The 27,077-nt window shown below is 42.0% G+C and overlaps 1 protein-coding gene across 1 annotated transcript in view; it reads left to right on the top strand.

Annotated features, from left to right (window-relative positions):
• LOC126248161 (uncharacterized) overlaps positions 1 to 27,077 on the top strand; it is a 513,313-nt gene that overhangs the window by 360,090 nt on the left and 126,146 nt on the right. The window contains exons 6-9 of the mRNA XM_049948909.1: positions 2,107 to 2,236; positions 14,341 to 14,526; positions 14,679 to 14,804; positions 25,676 to 25,812. Coding sequence (XP_049804866.1) covers positions 2,107 to 2,236; positions 14,341 to 14,526; positions 14,679 to 14,804; positions 25,676 to 25,812 — 579 coding nt within the window. The remainder of the gene's footprint in view (positions 1 to 2,106; positions 2,237 to 14,340; positions 14,527 to 14,678; positions 14,805 to 25,675; positions 25,813 to 27,077) is intronic.

The raw sequence follows: 27,077 nt of genomic DNA, 5'->3' as shown, positions 1-27,077 counted from the left end.
GACCGAGACGTGTAACCAATGGCACCCCATACCATCACGCCGGGTGATACGCCAGTATGGTGATGACGAATACACGCTTCCAATTTGTGTTCACCGCGATGTCGCTAAATACGGATGCGACCATCATGATGCTGTAAACAGAACCTGGATTCATCCGAAAAAATGACGTTTTGCCATTCGTGCACTAGGTTCGTCGTTGATTACACCATCGCAGGCGCTCCTGTCTGTGATCCAGCATCAAGGGTAACCGCAGCCATGGTCTCCGAGCCGATAGTCCATGCTGCTACAAACGTCGTCTAACTGTTCGTGCAGATGATTGTTGTCTTGCAAACGTCCCCATCTGTTGACTCAGGGATCGAGACGTGGCTGCACGTCCGTTACAGCCATGCGGATAAGATGCCCGTCATCTCGACTGCTAGTGATACGAGACCGTTTGGATCCAGCACGGCGTTCCGTGTTACCCTCCTGAACCCACCGATTCCATATTCTGCTAACAGTCATTCGTTCTCGACCAACACGAGCAGCAATGTCGCGATACGATAAACCGCATTCGCGATAGGCTACAATCCGACCTTTATCAAAGTCGGAAAGGTGATGGTACGCATTTCTCCTCCTTACACGAGGCATCACAACAACGTTTCACCAGGCAAAGCTTGTCAAGTGCTGTTTGTGTATGTGATATGGGTTGGAAACTTTCCCCATGTCAGCACGTTGTAGGTGTCGCCACCGGCGTCAACCCTGTGTGAATGCTCTGAAAAGCTAATCATTTGCATATCGCAGCATCTTCTTCCTGTCGGTTAAATTTTGCATCTGTAGCACGTCATCTTCGTGGTGTAGCAATTATAATGGCCATTAGTGTACTTAACGTCTACATTAAGTTACAAAACGACTGTACCGTGGTGATAGCAGTCGTGGATCCGAGGGGGAGTCGTTGGGACTGTTGACAACCAATTATTATGATTATATCAAAGCATTAAATATATTTCATTGTTGTCATTATTACAGTCCGAGACATCTGTGGCGTGTTAAGTGTAGGGTCAAGGGAAAATTATATTTTTTGGTGTATAAAATGCATATTAGAACCATCAGCTGTTTTAATTTTTAATTTTTTTATTTTATAACGAAATTCTACCTATTTTGCTCTTGACCATCTTCACGGGTGAAGGGTTAAAATGGTTTAATCCACCATATTGCATTAGTCATTACTTAAAATGTGTAGTGCATGCCATGAATGTAAATGGATGAGACAGGACTTTAAAAGCGAAAACCGAATTCTAAATGCATACAGAGCAGTACTCTGTCTTTACACGTCTTTTGGGGTGTTGATGGGATAGAATGAATAACTGTTCCCCAAACCCTCCGGAATCGAATCCTGAATGTGCACCTGGGTGCTGACAATATCAGGTGAAGCCATCAGGCTATAAGGAAAAGACATACAACTGGAGGAAAGTATTGTTTTCTGTTGCCGTGTTGAATCTCAGGATCTCCGCCTCAGGGTCCTCTTCAATTTTTAAGGAGTAATAATTCGACAGTTGCGACCCCGTGTCTTCAGCAGAAACATCTACCAGCACATAGAATTTGACAGTAGTGTATCTAGAGTGCAGTTAGTCGCTCTGCAATATTACTGCTCGCATCATTCGTGGTTCCGTGAGTATCGCACGAATATGCACTCGGCAGATTCAGGAGGGCCATCCTTAACACTGTGGAGGGTCCCACGTGTCTAGCGCTAGAGAGGAGAGAATCATTGCTCACGCGGCTGTGCAAGATCGCACAGCCATGTGGAGAGTTAGCTAAGCATTTGTTATGACTGAATTGTTATTTTTATCTTCTCCTGTCGACAGTGACTGGGGGGGGGGGAGGGGGGAGAAGAGACAGTGTTCACCCTTCTCCAAGTGCTATGATGGATCCAGTGAACTAAAATAATTTCCATATCTATGTATGGAGAACAATCTCTGTTTACAGTTAACAGTAGGAAAGAAATTTCTTGTCATCTCCAAATTGTAGTCATAAAGAACTTTGAGAAGCACCTACTAGTGTTAGAATTTGAAGTGATGTATAAAAATATTTTAAAAGCCAGCACAACATCATAAAATATCTGTCCAACAGGCATCTGGACTTCATGAACATCCTGAGCTACGACTATCATTCCGCATTTGAGCCAGCAGTCAATCATCATTCACCACTCTACTCCATGGAAGAAGATGATGAATACAACTTTGATGCACAGTTGACGATTGTAAGTAACAATTTATCATTTTGTGGCACTAAGCCTCAGAATCGTCAGATTTCTGTTATACTCCGTAGTGTTTCCTCAGCAGACCTACTAGTTTCTGGATAGAATGAATTTCAACGACAGTCTAGTTGTGATTTTGTTGGATCAGAACTCTCCCTCATTAAGGGTAAAGTTTATAAGAGTTTTGTCACCATAGAAGAGACATAAAAGATCCACGAAGTGTATGTCTTGTTACACTGCAACTATGTCTATACTTTGAAAACCAGTGTGAAGTGCATAGATGAGGTTACTTGCCATTGCAGACCCTAACACATATTAGGTTTTCTTCCCATCCCATTCACACATGGACTGCGAGATGAATGACTGCTTCTGTGCTTATGAGCGTACTGTAATTAGTCTAAACTCGTCTACACAGTACCTACGAGAACAATGAAAAGGAGGTTGTAGTATGTTCCTAGATTCGTCACATAATATTTGTTATCGACATTGTAAGTGGGCTTTCGTGGGATGGTTTCTAATAATAAGCTAAGTAAATATTTTCTCAAGCTGCAAAGCAGAGCAAATCGATGTTGACATATAGAATAAAAGGAGCATTGAGTGTGGGATAGATTACCTTAATCTAAATTCACAGTGTTGTATGACAGCAGTGAGAAAGTGATTCGTTACTGCATGCCAGTGTATCGTATATGTTCAACTGCAGACATGAGCCAACCGTATAGTAATCAATAAATTGTCTTGTTGCAATACAGTTCCAGGACTATGCCAAATGCAAATTCAACTGGCTTACTTGTTTGGGACTGGCGGAGGGGGATTTGGGGGGGGGGGGGGAGGGGCTAGAGAGTAAGGGAGTTCAAATGTTCAAAGGTGTGTGAAATCTTATGGGACTTAACTGCTAAGGTCATCAGTCCCTAAGCTTACACACTACTTAACCTAAATTATCCTAAGGACAAACACACACACCCATGCCCGAGGGAGGACTCGAACCTCCGCCGGGACCAGCCACACAGTCCATGAGAGTAAGGGAGTAAGGGGACTCAAAATCTATTGTACCTGAAACTACTAGTGATATCCCTGACACCAACACATTTTCTGTTTGTCTAGTACGACTCTACACAATATGTACTGTAAGATAACACTGAACTACGAGCGTATTTGTATTCTAAGCTGTGATGGGTACTAGAGATGAGAAACAGCGGGTACGAATCCAACATTGCAGGTTGTGTATACTAGAAATTGAGGCCCCGCTGTTATCCCCGCTACTTCTGTTGCCAAAGTACAAGGGTTGTCCAGAAAGTAAGTTCCGATCGGTCGCGAAATGGACACCACAGTGAAAACCCGATGAAGCTTTCACAGATGTGTTGGGTATTGTCTTTAGTATGACCGTCGATCGTATTAAGGCGCTCTTTTCAGATGTGAGCGCACTGTGAGCGAGTAAAGGTGCCTAGAACAACCATGTCTTCCGCCAAGTAGAAGGGCCCACTGAGAGGCTTCGCCTTAATGAATGCAACCCACCTAACACAACTGCCACACACTTCCTTCTTCATGGCAATTCTCAGCCGCACCCTGCAGGGGCAGTGAAGACGCTCCTGCAGCCTTTTCGATGGGAAGTGTTCGATCACCCACAACACAGCCCTAATTGCTCGTCCTGAGTATCATCTCAGTTCACATGAAACACTGGATACGAAGACAACACTTGGGCGCAGGCTACGCGCTATAGACCAGCGTAGAGAATTACCGGAAAGCACAGGCGGCTGCCTTCCGTGACGATATTGCTGGAAATTGGGTAACGCTCTGACAAATGTCTAAGTCGGAGCGGCGACTATGTAGAGAAGTACCTGGAAGGTGGAGCTAATTCTTGCAAATAATATGTCTCTGATTTTCACTGCGGTTTCCATTTAGCGACCGATCGGAACTTTCAAGACGACCCTCGTAGTTCCGCGAAGACGATGAGTCTGAGAAGGTGGCACTGCGGTCGCTTCATACTCATCGACTCTTTCCCTCTTCCTAAAGAGTGCAGGAGTGTAAGTCTAGCCGTGACGTAATACCCAAGTTGAGTGCATGCCCTTGCTGTGTTTTGTAGCATCGACAGGGTGAAAATGACCGGCTGCCACGAAGCTGTGGTTTCTGAGACTGTTGAGGATGTAGAACGAAAATTGCGCGATAGAGTGTACGTAATTTCGAACGTGCTCCAGAAGAGAAAGAGTGACATGTGGAAAAAGACGGAAAATGTACGTAGTTTGTACAGTGCAAACAAAATAGTTGCATTCTTGTTTATTCTACTTCCGCCATGATGAAACATACGTGTCCCATCGAAAGAAAATACGACACAGATCAACGTCACTCTTATGTACCTGCAACCAAAAAGCGCACTATCTGTGCTTCAGTGGCAGTCATGTGCTGTGGGCCGGGTGTTCAAAAAGTCTCTCCGCAGTGCCGTATGATAGCCGCGCGTGACTGTCGTTACGTGTTGACGTGAACGTTTAAGAAAAGTTCCTTTGTTCGTTTGTTCGTTTTTGTCAATGTTAAAATGCTAACCATTGAACAACGTGTGTTTTTGGTCGAACAAGTGTTCAAAGCTGGCGGTAAATACATAGTTTCAGTTCGTCAAACATTTAATTCAGTTTTCCCGGAGACAAAATTCTCACATCGCGATACTGTGCCAAATTTGATTAACAAATTCCGAAGTACAGGTTCAGTGACAGATGCACCGAGAAGTGGTCGTCCTAGCGTTTTGTCTGAGGATAAACTACTCGATATTTCCGGTAAAGTGTCCATGATTTCCAACAAGTCAGTAAGAAAACTCGCCCAGGAAATCGATGTTAGTGTCGGAACGACCCACACAGCTGTAAGGAAAAAATTAGAACTTTTTCCGTACAAAGTGACAGTAGTGCAAGAACTGAAAAATACTGATATTGTACGTTTCATCACAAGTTTTCAAAAATCGAAATTTGCGATTTTTATGGCGAAGGGAGGGGAGGGGGGTTGTGTGGTTGAAGTGGTGTGTTCTGGAACACAAAATTTTAGTAATTAAGCCCTGGTTGGAACTACATACACAGTGTCGCTTATCCAGCCGTACCTCTTCTAGAAGAACAGCTAGAATGTTCATAAGAAAGTGTAAATACCGGTAATTATTTACATTTGACACACCTGGGATGAAGTAAAATCTCACAATGGAATTTCCTATAATGTCGCACCGTATGTTTACGCTCCAAGGCCGTCGTTGCTGCACCTGACGAAGCCAGTGTGGATTATCAACTGCCCAGCAGTGCATGTTACAGACATGTACATTATCTTCGTTCAAGAACATTGCTTCGGCGGTAAAGAGCACACGTTGGATAATCATGTAGTCGTCTCCAAGGCGCTGCAGAGTAAACCGACAAATTCTACACGACTTCCGAAATCAAGAGGTGTGATATGGGTGGAATTTAGCCGATGCAAGATGCGAATGACACTCGCCTGGCTGAGCCCACATACCTTGGCAAAATGTCTCGTGCCATCATCCAGACTGATAAGTGTTGTAGCAAAAACAGCTTCTTCATGTGCTCAGTCAGTCGCAGTCTTTGTCCTCATCATCTGTTAGATGTTGAAGCTGCCTGTTCGCACTAGTGACATAAAAATTCGTGCAAGTTCCTGGGACGGCGGACAGCGATGATCAGGATAGACATCCTCATACTGCCGTACTGTTTCTGTAGCATTTCTTTGTCATTCGCCGAATCAAAATAGCATGTCCAACTTCTGCTCATTGGTGTACGTGTCCAGATTGGGGGAGGAAAAAAAAAAAAAAAAAAATTGAAGCACAAATGATTTGTCGATAGACAGCACAGTTCCTGTCAATTGTGCAGTGCAGACAAGTAACCAGTCGAAAGGCTTGATACAACGGCGTAGCCTGGCATTAGCTAATTTGCAACGCTGTTGCCGATTCTGGACGATTTGCCTTTCAATTATAGAGTATTTCTCGCATTCTTCCACGAAGAGTTTCAACCTCAAAATTAACGAACATTATACCACTGTGGACGCCTTTTAAGCGCTTTCGAATACCTTGAAAAACCTACGGTATATCATTCTATTAAAAAAAAAAAAAAATCATACTTGTTTCAGCCTCTTAGTCGATACAAAAGTGAAGACTTCATCAGATAAGAAAAGTATAGGCCCCTTAACGTACTATCAATTGCCGAAAACCTCATTTTGATATCTGGAACATTTCATGAAATAAATTGGGTGTAACATCTTACGTGACACACCCTTTGTATATACATCGCCACTCAGAGTGACATCAAATTGAACGGAATATTATCGAAGAAGGAGAAAACATTATAGAAACGAATAAAATAAAATTCCCACTAGATGGTGCTGAATCTTCACAACATAAACGGGTTCGGTCACAAATGACAGATGAATAACAATATGAGGGCTATGGTGTGAGTTGCACTTTTCACTAGCTGTTTAAATGACCGCAGAAGCTCGGCATTCAACTGTTGTGGCACTGGTAGTAAGGTAATTCCATCTATCACGGCAACATCGTATCACATCGGATGGGAAAATCAGTTTTTTAAGTGTCCTTAAGCCAAAAATCGCATAAAAAGCAACAATTACATTGATTTTTAATTGTCCTGAGGCCAAAAACCGCTTAAAGAGCGAAAATGAAATCAGTTTTTATTTGTTGTGAAACTGACACAAGACATATGCAATATGCTGTCCACCACCTTCTGCCTCAAACTGAAATTGAGAAACAGCATGTTCCTCAACATATCAGTGTGCCTCAGGTTCATGTTCAGAATGCACTGTGCAATGTTGCATTCAGCTCAGCTATATTTCTAATCAGAGCACTGAACGGCCAGGCTGTAAGGAAATGACGGCTGATAATTGAAACATTTCCAACATTTATCTGCAGCAGCTGTTTCACTAGCTGTCCAATGTGCGGAGGAGTGCCAACTTGCGTAGAAATGATCCTACTCACGCATCGACACTGTTGAAGGGTTGAAATGATGTTGGTGCAGAAAAGACTCCCATAATGTTTTATAATGACAGTACAGGTAACAGGACATGCAGAACCCATTTCCTCGAAGAACTGTGGCCCTATGGTAAACCATGCTCTTAACCCGCTCCATACATTTACGATTGCAGAATGAAGCGGTACCAGTTGATGTGCAAGCAGATTTTACATTGCCCATGTTCTGCAATTTTGTGTATTGACACATCCTTGGAAATGGAAATAGACTTTTGTCTTTCAGCAGAATATTCAATGACCATTCATTGTCCTCTTCCATGTCAGCAAGGCATTCTAGAGCAAACGTTTGTCTTACTGGCAGGTCAGTCTTCCTTTGTACTCTGTGTGGTTCTTTAATGAATACAAGAGCGTGCAACAGAAGCCGTTCGTGAACACAGAATTCAAATATTAATTTAGTTCAAATCTAATATAAAATAGTAAAAGTAATACAGAACTTTGTTGCCATATTAACAGTGTCAGTTGCTATTAATAGATCTGAACATAGAAATACTCTATCCAGAGAAATAAGATTTATAAATTTCTCACTCTTCAGTACAATGTCTATTCAGAAGACGTTGAGCCCTGGTCACTATGGGAGCCTGTAAATGTTATTTGGCTGGCAAACACACAAAAAAGGGGCTCAGTGCAGGACTGTTCAAACCTAACTACACCCGCTGCTGGAGCTCGATAGAAGCAATGCTTGCATCTCATTGCCAGTGGCATAATCGTTTGTGGCAGCACCCTCATGCCACATTCGTAGCTGTAGGAAACGTGATTGTGTAACTAAGGGCATGCGTATTTGAAAGTGCGGCAACCAGATAGAAGCCGATACCGCAAATGAAGCACTCCTCAACATGGTTAACTTTCTGTAAAGAGCAATACAGGCTGTTTAGTGGAATTTTATGCACCGTGCTCAAAGTTTGGGCAATTCCCCATGCACCACATTTTTGCGCACCACAGCTCGACCCCTCCTGCAATGCGGTGGCCCCGTCTACTGATATTGGATCATTATTGTTTTCCTCCTCCTGTCACACAGCACTTCAAACCTGTGTTTTTGAATTTTGTAACCATTTACTCCAGACCCTTGGCAAACATTGGCCCAATGCCTTTTTTCCTACACTTGAGTGCCCAGTACTTCTGCAGAGCTACTAGGTGCACAGTCACCATTCTTTTAAAAGAGATTTACCAGCAGCGTGTTATCCTGCATTGAGATACACAGTCATGCTGAGCATCTCAGATCCAAACTGAGGAACAACTGTGTACCTCATATCTTTTACTTTGCATACTCTGATGCCTAAAGCACCATCTAGTGGTAAATTTTTTGTTAAGTTTTTCTGTTTCCATAACATTTCCCCATTCTTTGATAATACTCCATTCAAATTTGATCATTCTCAGCAGAGGTTATTTTTATACAGCTTTTTGAAACTGTAACTTCAATTATAGTCACCCAGGCACTAGGTCTTGACTACCTTAACAACAGATAAAAAGGTCGGTAAGCTGTGTGCTTGAATAAGGGAAGAAGGTTTTTTAGGCACGGGGTGTGATGAAGTATGTGTGGCACAGAAGGGAACAGGAAATCACTTGAAAATACATGAGGGTGAAAATTCAGGAATAATTATATTGGCAGGAAGAATGTGGGACATAAGAGACTGCATCTACAAATCTACAATCTGTGCAGTAATGTAGCAGATGTGACCATTGATACAAGGTGGTTCTGAAGTCACAGCATGTGTTGTTCAGGAGATAACAATAAAACACATGAAAGTAGAGAAAGAAAGCAACAGACACTTAGTAATATAATGCGAAGAGAGTAGTAACAGAGGTGATAGCTCTGGGTTGTGGGATGGAAGGGAAACTGGTAGACAAAATCAAATAATGGAAAGCCCAGGATGGAACAAAAGCAATAAAGATAGATTGCTACTCTCCACATAGAGAAGACACTGAGTCACACATCTGGAGACAGTTGCCATGTGTTTCTGAGCTGTTGCGTGAATGTGTGAGAGTACTACTTCAGAAGTACTTGTCCAAAAGCTTAAATATTTCGTGTATTCTTTCTTGTTGTGCCTGTCTGCAACTCAGTGCCTCCTCTGTGCAGTGAGTAGCAATCTGTCCTTAAGAAAGTGAAAGGTCATCCACAGAATTAATATTTCCAGGTATTTGGTTAACAGATTGTCGTTCCCTGCCACATAACATGCTCCCATTGACTTTCTCCAACTCGAAATGATGATGAATTGTCAACATTGGCTCTATTTTGCACACAAGTGCATTGCAGGGGTGAAATTAGTGAACTTTAGCAAATGGATTCTACAAGACATTAACATGAACCAAAACAACAATATCACATAATATATTTGTGGTACATCCTCCATAATTGCTAATAACCTCATATGTCTTCCCATATCAGATCTCTTACTGGATACATATCTTATTGGCTACTGCATATGACTGTGAAAATTTTTTCTGTGCTTTCTTTGCACGTGTGCTGTGAATCAGGCTGTTGAGGATCATAGATGTTTCAGCATTCTATAATAGTGGCACTGGACTAACTCCATGGACAAAATACTTAATTTAAGGTTTCATCCAATAAATTGTTACATCTCTAAGGCAAAAGTGCATGCAAATAAACTATCTTATAGTGGAGATGCTGAGTCGCAGACATGCACAACAATAAGACTGTCACAAAATAAGATTTTGGCCAACATGGCCATTGTCCAAAATAGATGACACACACACACACACACACACACACACACACACACACAAACACATTCACACAGATGGAACCCACACACACATGACCACAGTCTCTGGCAGCTGAACCCAGACTATGAGCAGCATGACTAGTGCATGATGGGAGAGGCAGTTGGGTGGGGGTAAGGAGGAGGCTGGGGCAGGGAGGGGGAGGGAGAGCGGGGTAGGGGTGGGAGACAGTGAATTTACTGGTGAGGAGTGTGAAGGGGCGAGAAGGAGAGAGGGTAGGACAGCTAGATGCAGTCAGGAGGTTAGATGGTGGGTGGGGGAGAGAAAGGGGGTAGCAGAAAAGGAGAGAAGTGAAAAGACTGGGTGCGCTGGTGGAATAGAGGGCTGTGTATTGCTGGAATGGGAACAGGGAAGGGGCTAGATGGATGAGGACAATGACTAAGAAGGTTGAGGCCAGGAGGGTTTGGGGAATGTAGGATATATTCTACATCTACATCCATACTCCGCAAACCACCTGACGGTGTGTGGCGGAGAGTACCTTGAGTACCTCTATCAGTTCTCCCTTCTATTCCAGTCTCGTATTGTTAGTGGAAAGAAAGATTGTTGGTATTCCTCTGTGTGGGCTCTAATCTCTCTGATTTTACCCTCGTGGTCTCTTTGCGAGATATACGTAGGAGGGAGCAATATTCTGCTTGACTCCTCAGTGAAGGTATGTTCTCGAAACTACTGAGCTACTGAGCATCTCTCTTGTAGAGTCTTCCACTGGAGTTTATCTATCATCTCCGTAATGCTTTTGCAATTACTAAATGATCCTGTAATGAAGCGCGCTGCTCTCCATTGGATCTTCTCTATCACTTCTATCAACCCTATCTGGTACGGTTCCCACACTGGCGAGCAGTATTCAAGCAGTGGGCGAACAACTGTACTGTAACCTAGTTCCTTTGTTTTCGAACTGCATTTCCTTATGATTCTTCCAATGAATCTGGCATCTGCTTTACCGACGATTAATTTTATATGGTCATTTCATTTTAGATCACTCCTAATGCCTACTCCCAGATAATTTATGGGATTAACTGCTTCCAGTTGCTGACCTGCTATATTGTAGCTAAATGATAAAGGATCTTTCTTTCTTTGTATTCATAGCACATTACACTTGTCTACATTGAGATTCAATTGCAGGGAGAGTTCTCACCTGCGTGATTCAGAAAATCTGGTGTTGGTGGGAAGGATCCATATAGCACAGGCTGTGAATCAGTCATTGAAATGAAGAATGTCGTGTTGGGTGGCGTGCTCAGCAACAGGGTAGTCTGGTTGTTTCTTGCCCAGTCTGTCAGTTCTCCTTCTCCCGGTGCCTACAGTGGAAACACTTTTTCACCACAAACCCTACCAGTCAGACTCAACCAAAGACCAATGTTGAACCCTGCCCGTCTCAGTTCACTCCTCCATCCAACTGTGATCCACCTCCTCTGCCCCCAAATCACCCCCTATTAACTTCCCAGAATTTCTTAACCTCGAACCTTTCCTCACCTTCTCCAAATCCCTCAACATGCAAACGAACCTTATATCTGCAGAAAGAAGTGCAGTCCACCACCTAAAACCTAATCCTGACCCTATAATCCTACCTGCAGACAAAGGCTCACCACCATTTGTTTTGAACCACAAGGATTACCTGGCAGAAGGACTCTGCTAGCTGTCAAATACATCAACCTACACACAGTGACCCAATTTCAGAAATCCAGCAGGATCTCCAGTCTCTCCTCAAATCCTTAGGTCCATCCCACAACCTCTCCCTGGAGTCCATATCTCTCCTCACTCCTACCACACCCTGCACTCCTACCTTATACATGCTTCCTAAAATCCATAAACCCAACCACCCAGGATGCCCCATTCTGGCTGGTTACTGTACCCCCACTGAGAGAATCTCTGCTCGCATGGACCAACACCTTCAGCCTATTACCAGGAACCTACCTTCCTGTTTAAAAGATACCAACCATTTCCTCCACTGACTCTCCATAGTTCCTGTTCCTTTACCACATGGTGCCCTGCCTACAACTACTGATGTCACCTGCCTTTATGCTAACATCCCTAATGCCCAAGGCCTTACCGCTAATGAACTCTACCTTTCCCAACAACTGACAAATTCCAAGACAACAACCTCCCTAGTCGCCATGACCAACCATATCCTCACCCATAATTACTTCTCCTTTGAAGGCATTACCTACAAACAAATCTGGGGTATGGCTATGCGCACCATCCTATGCCAACCTGTTCATGGGCCATCTAAAGGAATCCTTCCTAAACACCCAGAATCCTAAACCCCTCACCTGGTTGAGTCATTGGTGGCATTTTTGCAATCTGGAGTGAGGGTGAGGGTGAAGATATCCTATCCACATTCCTCCCGAACATCAACACCTTCTCCTCCATTCGCTTGACCTGATTCTACTGAATCCTAGGTGTTGACCTTCACCTCAAAGATGGCCACATCAGTACCTCTGTCCATATCAAACCTACTAACCACTAGCAATACCTTCACTTAAACAGGTGCCACCCGTTCCATAGAAAGAAGTCCCTTCCATACAGCCTAGCCACCCATGGACATCGCATCTGCAGTGACAAGTGGTCCGCCATGAAATACCCCAGGATCTCACTGAGGCCTTTACAAACCATAATTATCCTCCTGACCTTGTACAAAAACAAATCTCCCATGCCTTATCTTTCCAGTCACCCACCACCTCCCAAAGTCTCACCATCTGGCCACAGAAGAGCATTCCCCTTGTGTATCTCAGTACCACCCAGGACTGGAGCAACTGAATTACATTGTCCTCCAGGGTTTCAACTACCTGTCATCATGCCCTTAAATGAGAAATGTCCTACCCACTATCCTTCCCACTCCTCCCAAAATGGTATTTCACCTTCCACCAAACCTACACAATATACTCGTCCATCCCTACACAACCCCTGCTCCCTACCCCTTTCCTCATGGCTCATATCGCTGTCATAGACCTAGATGCAAGATCTGTCCTATACATCCTCCCACCATCCCTGCTCCAGTCTGGTCACAAACATCGAATATCCCATCAAGGACAGAGCTGCCTGTGAAACCAGCAATGTGGTGTACAAGCTAAGCTGCAACCACTGTGCTGCATTCTATGTAGGCATGACAACCAACAAGCTGTCTGTTTGCATGAATGGCCACTGACAAACTGTGGCTTAGAAACAACTGGTCCACCTTGTTGCTGAGAATGCCACCCAACATGACATTCTTCATTTCAATGACCGATTCACAGCCTGTGCCATGTAGATCCTTCCCTCCAACACCAGCTTTTCTGAAATATGCAGGTGGGAACTCTCCCTGCAATATGTCCTATGTTCCTGTAGCCCTCCTGCCCTCAACCTTCATTAGTCATTGTCCTCATCCATATAGCCTCTTTCCTGATCCCATTCCAGCACCACACAGCCCTCTATTCCACCAATACACCCAGTCTTTTCACTTCTCTCCTTTTTTGCTACCCCCCTCTCCTCTCTCCCCGGCCACCATCTAATCTCCCGACAGCACATAGCTGCCCTACCCTGTCTCCACCTCGTCCATGCACACTCCCCAGCAGTGCTTCACTGTCCCCCACCCCTACCATGGTCTCTCTCCCCCTCCCCACTCCAGCCTCCTCCTTCCCCCACCCAGTTGCCTCTCCCATCATGCACCATGCACTGGTTCTGCTGCTCGTAGCCTGGCTTTAATTGCGAGAGACTGTGGTCATGTGTGAATTGTGTTTGCATAAGTAAGTGTGTGTGTGTGTGTGTGTGTGTGATCTATTTTGTTTTGGACAAAGGCCATCTTGGCTGAAAGCTTATTTTGTGACAGTCTTTTTGTTGTGCCCATCTGTGACTCAGCATCTCTACTATATGGTGAGTAGCAACTATCCTTTTCATAATATTGTTACATTCCATCCTGGAGTTTGCATTGTTCATATAACTCATCTGCTACATCAGCTGCAAATAATGGTAAACACTCAATTGTGCACCCAACACAAAATTTTATTTGGAGGTGTAACGTAAATAACTTTTAGAAATGCTAAATTAGTCACCATCATAACTTGCACTGTAGATCATTCATTCGCTTGACCTGATTCTACTGACTGACTGGTTAAACAGATTCCAGTTAAGAATTATCAAAGAACTACAATAACAACCAGATATTCAGAACTCTATGAGCATAACAATACATTTCTTTTGATAAATATTGCTTTTTATACTTTATTGTGCATCACACCTCTACAGTTGTATTAAACATGTTTATGTGATCATTCTCTTTGCTATATAACTACAATAAATGTGTAACATAACTGTAAATATAGTTAAAATAGTTTTATTTGTAATGCTACTTATGGAAACAGAGTCATCAGTGCTAATTATATATGTATAGGATCACACGGTGAACCATTACATGAAGTCTGGTGCAGATCGCAACAAGCTTGTACTGGGAATCCCAACTTATGGCCGCTCTTACACGCTTTTTAACCCCCTTGCTACAGAGTTAGGATCACCTGCAGATGGCCCAGGTGAACAAGGAGACTCCACCAGGGAAAAAGGATATCTTGCATATTATGAGGTAAGCTTTATTTTTAAAGCCTGCAGTGTATGTAATGACTCATTTAAAAACTAATCTATAATTTTAGTGTAGTATTTTTGTTTATGTGTTTTTTCAATATACATGATGCTTTAAAAGAAGCTCTCTCTTTTTTACTGGTTGCCTTGTTACAGATCTGTGAAAACCTGGAGTCTGATGATTGGAAGGTGGTACAACCAAATCCAAGTGCTATGGGACCTTATGCATATAAAGGCAACCAATGGGTTAGCTATGATGATATGGATATCATTAAGAAGAAGGTTTGGGCTTTAAGTAATTTTGATTTTATACTCTAGAGTTTCGTTACAACTAATTTTATGATGTAAATCACTTTAACTGTATTGACAAAGGTATGATGCATGCAACAGAATCATTCTCAGATAATTTCAAAAGAAAAAAAAAAATGTACGAAGTGAATTAAATGCACCAAAATGAAAAGAATGGATTGACACCAAGGAAACCATTGAAAATGCAGTGAGATGAAATGATATCAGTGTAAACCATTTAGATGTGCTGAACCTGCAGAGTAATGAATATGTTGTGACTTTTTTATAGCAAGAACAAACACAATATATGGAACACAGTGCTTTGTGGAGCAAAACATAAGATACTGGTTGTGCATTGCACTGAACACCTTGACTGGAAAAAGTAATACAGCTTAAATAATATACTGAGCACTCATTTGTGATCACTTAAATAATTCTGTTTCTTTGGTAACTCACTAGCATGGCCTCTATAAGTGATGTGAACTGTATGGACAAGCGACTCTGAAATCGTCCACATCATTAGTGAAGGTACATCACTTCTTCCTTCCAGGGGGTGGGAAAACCACGTACATACATAAAAACACTAGGCATAGAAAAATGCATAGTACAGAAAGAAAAGCACTGGCACTGAAATAGCACTGGTACCACGGGAGGAAAAAACACTGATCTCACAAGGCACTGAGATGATGAGTCATGGAGAACACCAATGATGGAACAGACATCCATTTCATCACCCGACAACAGTGGCTGCTGCAGCATGCGGCAGGCAGGTGCTGGCAAGTAGGGGCCAGTAGGGGCAGAGGTGATGAGGGGGCAAGTTGGTGCACCATTTCCCCACTCATGAGAGGCTGTAGGGCAGGACCGTGTTTCCATAGTGACATCCTCATTGAGATGAAAGATTGGAACCAGAGGTGTCAGCGAGGGTATCATAGATGACTGCCTCACAGGATACAGCAACAGAAGTGGTGGCGGCCACTGTGGCGTCAGATGTAGTGGAGGCTGCATCAGCAATGGCAGTTGAGGTGTGGGGGTGGAGGCAGGAACCTCAAGTAGCAATATGCGAGGCAGCAATGCCCTCGTGACATGAACTGGACCATCTGTGACACAGGAACGGGCATCAGCTGCGACTGGATTAGGGGAGGCAGTGGGCTTTCCAGAACATGCCGCACCATGTGCAGGCACAGCTGGTCAAAGTGCCAGCATGTCTGCCCATCAGGAGTGTGCACAATGCACAGGCACCAGCTCTGGTGATGCTTGATGATGTCAGGAACCCAGTTTGGCCAGTAGCTGAAACCATGACCCCAAACAGGTGCACCCAGCTGGAACTGCCATGGTGCCAGTGACACTGGTGGATGGTGGCATCAAATGCAGCAGGTAAAGGAGTGTCTATGGTTGGCATCCATGTAGCAGCTCTGCTCTTGCTCCACCAGTGTGAAATGGTACGAACTCAAAAAATGGTCTAAAGCAGCTTCTGTGGACCTGCCAGGTACATACTTCCATGTCTGAGTTTTAAATGTGTGAACCATGCTTTTTGACTCACCATTAGACTGAGGATGAAACAGAGGAGCTGTGAGATGGGAGAAACCGCTATGCTGACAAAAAGAATCAAATTCTCAAGAAACAAACTGAGGGCTGTTATTGGTAACCACGGTATACAGAAGTCCCTCAATTGCAAAAATCTTAGACAGGGCCAAACCAGTGGCTGCCATGGTCATAGACAGACAATGCACAATGGAGGGAAACTTGGAATAGTTGTCCACTACAATGAGCCAATACTGACAATACTGATTTAGGAAGGTCACAGCAAAATTGACATTAGACACTCCAATGGGCGCTGCAGCATCGGCTAGGGAGAAAAAAGATGACCACAGGGCTGCCTGTTGCTAAGCACAGTGAGTGCAAGTGGCAAAAAGCTATTTAATGTCCCCATCTATGCCCAGCCAATACACATGCCGGTGGCCCAAATCTTTAGTGCGAGACTCTGTATGTCCATCTTTTTAGAGATATTTGCGGGACACGGCTGTTTGATAGAGGATGTCAAACACCTTACAGCCGTCAAGTTTCCAACCTTATTTAATTTGGCAGCCAGTTTCAGAGTTTTACCATGCCATCTTCAGGCCCCTGACCAAGTTGTAGGAATAATCTACCTCGATTGTGAGTCAGCAGGTGATGGTTGAAGTGATCACTGTAGCAACAATCTACTAATACCAGTACTGCTGGCCCCTGTTTTGATCAGAACTGAAGTAGATTATACCCACACATCTGTCAGGGGCCTGAAGATGGCATAGTAAAATGCTGAAATTGGTTGCCAAATAAAATAAGGTTGAAAATTTGATGGCTGTAAGGTGTTTAATTTGACTTACTGTTTTTTGGTGTGAGAGGTCCCCCAATGACAGAAGCCACAGTACATTAGGGTGTAAAGAAGCGGGAGTCGCAACATGGGAAGCAGCGTCCTCCATAGCTAACAAAAGAACCCTTTCAAACACAGAAAGGTGGTGCTGAAGGGAGAAGTAGTAGTCCATGGCTCAGTTCGGGGGGTTTTCCAGCCAACTATGCTGCACAAAAGAGAGGAACTGACTAAGTGCAGTATCTACTGCTTTGGCTAATGCCATTGTGGCACTAGTGATGGGAAAACCATCAACTGTATTCTGGTTCTCAATTTCGTAATAGAAACAAAGCAACTCATCATGATCCATAAGCCTGGCCCATTCAAAAGGTAATATAAGACATTGGTGTTGGTGTGTTGTGCCATCAGCCAGTAATGGATCTGACAATGATAATGAGAGAGGAAGAGAGCCCACAGCTGCAAATGATGTGCTACCTTGTCCGGCATGGAAACTGAAGGGTTAGAAAGAGCAACCAATGGCCTGTGATCCATGATTGAATGGAACTTAGAACCATACAAGAAGACGTAAAATTGCGTGAGGGTGAACACAATCAGTAAAGCCTCCTTTTCAATCTGAGAATACCTCTGCTGAGTGGGAGTTAAAGTGTTAGAAACATAAGCAGTGCCCACATGTTTGTGTGCCAACACCATGCCGACATTGTGCTGAGAGGCATCTGTAGCCAACATGAGATGCTGACGCAGCTGAAAAGTGGCCAGGCACAGAGCAAATTGGAACTCTGATTTAAGCAAAGCAAAGGCTCAGTCACAAGTGGGAGACCAGAAAAAAGGCACAGTTTTATGCGAAAGCACATGCAATGGCTAAGCAACAGTGGATGCATCCAGTAAAAACTTATGGTAGTATGCAGCTTTACATAGAAATGCTTGCAGTTCCTTAATGGAGGTTGTCTGTTGTAAAGCCACAGTTGTGTCAACATGGTGACATAATTGCTTGACCCCTGTGCAACAAACCTCAAAACCTAGGTACTCAATTGATGGTTGAAAATATTGAGATTGGGCAAGATTGTACTTGAGACCCACAGACTGCAAAACAGAAAACAACGATCGGAGATTGCCAAGGTGGTCTTCAGTGGGAGGACCCAAAACAGAGATATTGTCAAGGTAATTGATGCAGCAGGGTACAGAGACTGCCAGCTGTTCTAAAAAATGGTGAAAAGTTGGAGGCGTGCTAGCAACACCAAAGGCTAGTGCTGATATTGGTGTAGGCTGAAAGGTATATTGACAGCTGGAAGGCACCTAGTGGCCTCATCCAAGGGCAGCTGAAGGTATGCTTCCAACAAATCCATCATGGAAAAATAGTGGCCGCCTGAGAATTTTGCAAGTAGCTCGTCAGGGTAGGGCAAAGGGTATGTATCTATCATGGACTGTGCATTAATGGTGACACTGAAGTCGCCGCAGAGACAAAGCTTATCTATTGGCTTCTTAATGATGACCAGTGGTGTAGCCCATTCACTGGAACAATGATGTAGAGTGACATCAAACGGTCTAATTTGAGTTTGATAGAGTTGTGCAACGCAACAGCCACCTGTCGTGTCCAAAAACAATTGGGGGGGGGGGGGGGGAGGGAGGGGGGAGGACTCTTTCATGGTAATATGGGCCTGAAAACTACTAGCATAAAGCCCAGCGGAAAACAGAAGGACTCCAGTTGCTGATACAGAACTTGGATCTGACCTCATCGGCACTGGAGAAACTTAAAGCTTTAAATGCATCTAATCCAAACAGGTTTGTAGCATGGGAATTATCCTCAACAAAGAAGGTGAGAGAGCAAAAACATAGTTGGAAGATATGGGAACAGAGAACTGACCTAGGATCGGAATCTGCTGTTTATTCTAGCTAACCAACTTCTGTGAAACCTGTGTGAGGGGAGGGGAGCTGAGCCCAAGCCCACATATGTTTGTGTGTTTACTAAAGTTGCTGCAGCTCCTGTGTTCACTTGTGTCTTTAGCAGTTTATTAAACACATGCAATACAATAAACAATTTGTTTGGGGAAAGAGTCACTATAAAGATACAGTTTATGTTCATCAGTACTACTATGTCTGGCACATTTGAAGAGGAGTTGCATACCAATGCAATGTGGCATTTCTTTTCACACTTGTTGCAAACCACCCAATGCTTAGGGCACACAGCACACTCATGCTGTATGAAGCAGTACAAGGAAGACAGAAGAGAAACATGCAGCTGCTGCTGTGGTGTGGCCTGTTGCTGCTGTGGCCATAACCAATGCTGCCCCATGCAATGCTGAGTTGAAGGTTGTACTGCTGCAGCAATTTCCCTGTCATCCTGAACACTTAACAGCATGCCTAAGAGGAGTTGACTGAACAACTTCTGATACCTTCTCCCATGCAGCAATCTGATCACCTGTGGCCCGTGACACTTCAAAAGACTTTGCTATAGTGGGCACATCTGTGATTGTCAGATTCTCACACTGATGTGATTTTTGAGGACTTACTTATCTGGGACCAGACAAATAATAACATCATGCACTATGTGAATGGCATAGGATTTATGATGGGTACCAGTGACAAATTTATGACAGCTCAACCCATGTAAATTGCAGCCAAGGCTTTGTAAGATTGTTTTGGGCATTGCTGACAATGGCAGAATTCTACACACATCACAATGACATTCTTTCTGCCACAGTAACAAGTTGAGAGAAGCTTGCAAATTTCATTAAATGATAAGCTGCCCATTACTTGCAAAGTCGGAAGTTGGTACAACAACTGATACATCCGCAATGAAAGCAATGAAAGAAAGAAAGAAAGCCCTACTCAGGTTTGCATCGCCCACGTGAAAAACCTGGAAATGTTGGTATAACCATGTCTCATGGGAGTCCCAGTCTTCAGCTGATTCATCATATGCCAGAAGGGCAACAGTTGCACTGACAGGAGAGTAACCTGCCATGAACATACAGACACCACTTCATTGAGAGTGGTGACAAGAGCCTGCTGTTTTTCCACGTAAGCTTGCTGTTTGGCAATGAGACATTGGAGTATTTCTTCCATTGAAATGTTTGTTGGGTGACTTAGCACTGACACTAACACAGAGAGAAAATGTAACCCTTAGTTGTCACCAAGTTTGTTATAGCAACTATGTATGAAACATAGTACTTTATAAAGCATCACATAAGATACAGGTTGTGCATAGCAATGAACACATTGACTGGACAACAGTAATACAGCATAAAGAGTAGACTGAGCACTTGTTTGCAACTGCTTAAATAATGCTGTTTCTTTGGTGGCTCACTAGAGTGCACCAGGGGACCGACCCAGGTGATGCAAGCCTGTGAACCATATGGATGCATGCTCTCTGTAATTGTGCACATCATGAGTGAAGTTACATCAGGTGTTGAAAATTAGTTCCAAACTGAGACCCTGCACAGATTGCCTGCTTATTGTAAGTAGTTCCCAACCATTAGACTATCTGATTATGCACTCAGGCCTGACTCAAACTTTCATTGCCACTGATGTTTCCAGACACTACTGCCAGAGTTGTCATACTGGGTACATGGTGATCGCACTACTGGGACAATGGAATCAGCAGAGGGCTGTGGCTTGTCAGGGATATATATGAGAAGAATCAAATGATATGAATTGAAATGAAGTGACTGGATCAATGAGGATGACATCATTGAAAATATAATCCAATGAAATAATGTCAGTACATAACTATTCAGATATGCTGAACATGCAGTACATTGAATATGTTGTGACAGCTGAAAATTTGTGCCAGACTTGAACACAAATCGAGACTCCCTGCTTATTGTAAGCAGTATCCTTAACCATTTCACACTGTCTGAACTCACCTCCAGGCCTGACTCAAGTTTTTATTATCAATGATGTTTCCACCTATGATTTCCAAACACTACTACGAAAAGGAAGTAAGATTTGGGCCACAGCCTGTTGGCAAAGAGGTCATTAGAGACAAAGGATGAGCTCAAATTGGTGAGGGAGCGGGAAAGAAATTGGTCATATCCTTTCAAGGAAATAATCCTGATATTTTCCTTAAGCCATTTAAGGAAGCTGTAGAAAACTTAAATCTGGATGATCAGAGTATACATCTGTTGCCTGACCATTGCACCACATTGCTCAACCTGTACCACCAGGGGTTCTCCTGTGTGGTATGTGGGATTAGCACTACTGGGGAATGGATCAGTGGAGGGTCATGGCTTTTCCTGCAGGTTCAGTCTATCTGAATGGTCTGCACTGATATCATTTTATATGATTGTGTCTTCACAGATTTCATTACCATTGATGCATTAATTTCATTTCTGTACATTTAGTTCATTTTGTGTACATCTCTTGTAGCAGGGTAAGCCATGGTTCTCAATCAACTCCAGTCCTCAGTGGTATGATTCCAGCATACCACATGGGGGAATGACAGGTAGCTGTGTTTGGAAATCAAAGGTGGAAACATTACTCACAGTGAAAGTTTGAGCCAGGCCAGCAGACATGTTCAGGTAGCATAATAGTTAAAGATAAATGGGAAATCAGGGTTGAAGTCCTGGTCTGGCAGAAATTTTTCACTGTCTAAACAATCTAAAAATAAAATATCTGTGACTGAGAAAAGTTAATTTACTTTCATTAGTTTTAAATGACCATTCCTACTGTAGCTATGAAGATTAAAACTTTACTGCAAATTGGAATGAGTTATATTTCAAGACTTTTGATTATCGAGTACATCACATCCTCAGTTGCTAAAATTGGTAATGACCTGACAGAGTGCATTAGACTGCAGTATCTGCATCATGGAATCCTTGTGTGGTTGTCAGGTTAGTTTCTGTAACCTTCTATGTGAATTTTAGCCTTGATTCCTACTGTGTTTTTGTTTAAAATGCAAAAATAATGTCAGAGAAAAGTGTAGCCTAATTAACAGATGTCAGCAGATTGACAGACATGTACAAAACATGAAGGACTTCTGCAACATTATTTTCCGCAAGAAGAGGTCATAACTACATTAAGTTATAAAAAAGATCGCTAATCACCATCTGCCAAAAGAAACAAAATGTGACACAAGTGTTGGCTTTTGGTGCCAATTTTGTTCATCTGGAGGAAATGAACTGGCTTGAAACTGAAGTTCTTATCTGTCCTGTGTCAAGGGAGACACGGAAAAAGAGCAGAACAAGGTGCAATGAAATACCACAGCCAGATTTGAAAGTGATATGCATTCTAATCAGTGTCAAGGAAAATGATACACTGACATCACAGAAATAGGTATCAATGGATGAAAATGAGAGATGAATTAAATGGAGGGGAAGAAATCAATGACAACAACATGAGAAATTACTGAATGTAAACCACAGTAAAATACTTTAAATAAATATATATGAAGAAAAGGGTAGTCAGTCATTAGCATTTTAGTGTTGTAATACAGGTGTGAAGAGCCAGAGAGTGCATTGGCAGGCAGCTCTAGGAAGGTGCAGGACTATTCATAAGTACCTCCAGGGTTTCAGAAGATAACTGTGAAAAAGTTGCAAGTTGTACAGAAAACAGACACATACCAGTGGAGCATCTCTCTGAGTCTTTTAACTCACATTACAGGTGTTGGGTACTTTTTGTGACACAAAAGTCAGAACAAAGCTCATTGTCCCAGGTAGTCAGTGAATCTAACAACTGCAACCAGTGTAGTTTTATATGCAGACATTATACTGAATTACCCAAATAGCTGACTGTGGTCTCTGCAGTTACATGCTAGCATGTGTCATTAATTTCTTCAGGCTTTTGGTGAATGACTCCCACACACACTTCACCTTCTTTGCTGCCGGGCCTCGTTGGCCTATTTTCTTCACACCACATAAGCAGCGAGTTTCACAGAATGTGTTGTTTTTGAATGTTTTGTATGTTGAAGTACTTACCTGAGATATGGTACAAAAATGTCACTGAATCATCACACTATCTCCCATTTAGCAAATCTGAGGACACAAAAATGCATGCATTGCTGTTCATTTTGCCATCATGTCACAGTGCATATTGTGAACCAAAGCTTGGTGAGGGGGGGTGAGGGAGGGGGGGGGGAGGGGGTTGCTCTATACTCTGATATATCTCATCTTTGTACTTGACATGCAGTTTTCACACAGTCATCTTCTGAAACTGTGGACGGGCTTACGAGTAACCCTGTATTAGGCCAATATTTGCAGTTCAGACAATCTCACAGATATATGAACAGTTTGGTAAGTAAACAGGTTTGCTCTGACAAGAACACTGAAGACTAGGAGCTAAGGAGGTACTGTAGCTCCAGGTTGTGTAAACATTGCCAATTTGTTGATATCAAATGAGGAAGTGATACTTTGTGGTCATAACAAGAACCTTCTTTAAATGACACATGAAAACATTAGCACATGAAGAGCCACTTTGACATGAAGAGCCACTTTGAGGCAGATTACCATGGCTGTGTGCACCTCAGAAAGTAAAGAAATGTAGGTGAGCATGAAACTGACTAAGGTTAAGTCGAATATCATAGGTTTACTTTCATAACTGAGTAATATTTGAATCATAGCTAATAATTACAGATGTAATCACAAGTGATTATACGTTTCATAGATTTTGAAATGAATATGCAATGTCTGGAGTGTAGAGGGCATTCACACATTGTATGTTGCACAGCAAGTACATGAACAAAGAGGAAGGTGATTGGAACGGAATGTATTGCGAAGATCATAATAGTATGTTATATGGATTGTCTCAAGGGTGAAACACTGATCTTGAGGATACAATTGGTTTTTATATGTTGTTCAGTTACTAAATTTAATCAATCCACCTGAGGTGGCTGCCCTCTTTAGAAGTTATGTTTACATGAGAGACATTAATCAGCAGGGAACCTCAGCCAAGGATCCACCTACATCCCTATGAGGCAACAGTAGTGGACACTATCACAATCAGGTGCTTTGTCATAAAGGTGTAGTCGACACATCCCCAAATGAATAAGTACTATTTATGGCTTTATATGATAAAGGATGAACAAGTGTTTTACAATGTAAGTGTTTCACTTGTTTATGAATAATAAGTGCTTTACCTATAATGTCTGTCATTCATTAGAATCTGAATGGATCCATACCGTCATTCAGTTCATCTTGAATTATGGTAGTGCTGGTGACAGAGGGTTCATTTATCTGGGCTTTGAAATTTATTCATGGAACAGATTAAGGATATGGTTTTAATGTACAAAGTTTATTTGAAACCTGGAGTATATTGAATGTAATATTATTCATTACAATAAATACAAGGCTGTAGGGGAGATAGAGATGATATATTTTGATGGGTTGTATCAAATAAACCACAATGCTAATACTAGATGGTGTTTGTCCTGGAAAGAGGGGTGAGTAATATTTGCACCATAGCTGATAAATGATATAGCTGTTTCTCACAAGTGACTAAAATTTCCATACATTATTCATTGGCCTCTAGAAGAAAGATGAGTCAGGTTCGTGGATGTTATTGCCATGGATGAATCACATAAAATGTTTTGCACATTGGAGATAAAAAGAGTTTTTTCTCTTCTTGTCATTAGCTTTTAATGCCACACTGATAAAAATAATTTGTTCAAGTATTTGCCTGATATTCTTTGTTAAGGGAACAGACACTTAATTACATTATCCATGATTTGAACCTGCTCTCACTATTGCTGGTCAGCATCACATGGTGCTCTGGATGTGATGGCAGACATACATTTTCTTCACCTCCTCACATGATAAAGGATTTCTCTTAGTTCTTGTGTTATGATGATGGTTCAGAAAGGCAAGGTAATGTTTGTTGTTTACAGTGAATCCTTTTTATCATGTCTAGAGTTCTTTAGTTCATGGATTTTTGGGTATCACTTAACAAAAGGAGCAGGGAAATACAATTATCAGGAAACATATTCAGTCAGTAGCAGCTTTTGAAGGGAAATTTTGATCAAATTAGAATGCTGGATCAGGGAAATTCTGTGAGTGTGTGATAACTGAGATCTTCATTAAAATAAATATGGCTCATAACTATTTTCATCTTGAATGGTAATTAGGATGAAGTAAAATTCCATGGCATGTAGGTCTCCTATTTTACTGATGCATATATTGGCATGATGAAGGTAAGATATTCAGAAAGAAGAAAATGGAGGACAGCAAATGAAGTAATTTTGGGCATTACATGAAAATGATGACAAGGAGGCTCAGTGTTCCTGCAGAACTGACAGTCCATTGTACAGCACAATATTTCTGCTGAAAAATTGGAAATATACTATTTGTCTCTACATTAATGAGGGAGTGCAATATACAATCAACACAATTATTCCATTTTAGATTTATGCAGTACTGTTAGCAATGTGGAACAGGATACTATTATTTTTCAGGAGTTGTACAGAAGTGACTAATCCATGAATTTCCTTCTGTGCCTGTATTTCTCTCAGTCAATCTTTTCACAGGGTCTAAAGTGTCATCAGAGAGGGAGTTTTCAAAATTCATCACTTTAATGAGACTCTGTAAATTTTTAGGCACAGTATGTGAATGACAATGGCCTTGGAGGAATTATGTTTTGGGCTATTGACAATGATGATTTCAGAGGCAAGTGTCATGGTCGTCCATACCCACTTATTGAAGCAGGCAAAGAAGCAATGCTCAAAGGAGTCAAGTAAGTATTTCATCTGGAAAGACTCAAACTATAATATTGGTAGTCTTTTGTCTAATATTGATAGTCTTTTCTCTTAATATTTCTTTCCAAATATTGAGCTTGTGTCAGGCATCTCTGCTATGAGTTGTGAGGTGTGTTTTCTGTGGTGTTTTGATAGATAGTTGCAGTTTTGTTTCTGCATTGTGTTGATACACAGACCAAACAGGTACTTCTCTTTGCCTGCTTTATGCATTATGCAATATCAGTGAAAATCGTTAGTTTCTTTCTTGTTACACACAAATACATTTTAAAGTGGAATTTTACATGCTCAGCCTTTAGATTAATCCTAAATTTTCCAGTAACTGCCTTCATGGAATTAAGCAGGTAAAGGTCATACCACTAAGGTATTGCCAATTAGTGATAGTCTGCAATGTCAGTAAAAATTCTGAAAAAAATAGTCTAGAATATGATGGAGTACTTTTGAAAAATAAAACTCTTGCCAGTCATAAAAAACTAACATTACAAGAAATTTTCAAGGAAAATATTTATTTGCTCCAGCCTGTGGAAAAAGCCTGAAGCACTGGACTGAAAAAACGATAAGAACATTTTCAAAATTTAAAGACTATGCAATACATATATTGCCATGAATGCATAAAAGTATTCCAAGATAAAAGATAAAATACTGTAAGAGGTATGAAACTGTTTCATGTGTGCAATGAACAATGTCATTGCTGATGAATTTGCATTGTGTTGGACCTTTTAGAAACTTCCGATTTGAAAGCTGCTGAGAAATTTCTAAAATTAATTTTGATACAATGGAAACTCCAGATTGGAATATCAACAATGTACGAAAAGACAGATTGCTACTTTTCATAAAAATGACATGTTGAGTTGCAGACAGGCACAATTAAAAGACTTATGCATAAGCCTTTGGACACAAGGCTTCATCAGAAAAAGGAAGAAAAACACACACCATTCATTCACACAAGCAAATACAATTCAAACACACATGAACACCTACTCCCTGCAGCTTGGACCAGAATGCAACAGTCTCGTGGAATTGTAGCGGCAGTCTGCCAGAGTTGGCTGTCGTATGTGCATGAGGTGTGCTTGCTTGTATGAATGAATGGTGTGTGTTTCTCTTTCTTTTTCTGGTGAAGTGTGTGGCCAAAACCTTATGTGTAAGTGTCTTTTAATTTTACATGTTTGCAATTTAACATGTCATCTTTATGGAAAGTAGCAATATATCTTTTCCTACATTCTTAAAATTAATTTTGGTAAGATCT

This window comes from Schistocerca nitens, chromosome 3, assembly GCF_023898315.1.
Source record: "Schistocerca nitens isolate TAMUIC-IGC-003100 chromosome 3, iqSchNite1.1, whole genome shotgun sequence".
Classification (NCBI taxonomy): domain Eukaryota; kingdom Metazoa; phylum Arthropoda; class Insecta; order Orthoptera; family Acrididae; genus Schistocerca; species Schistocerca nitens.
Note: the sequence above shows the minus strand (reverse complement) of the source record. Positions and strands in the feature narration are given on the sequence as shown.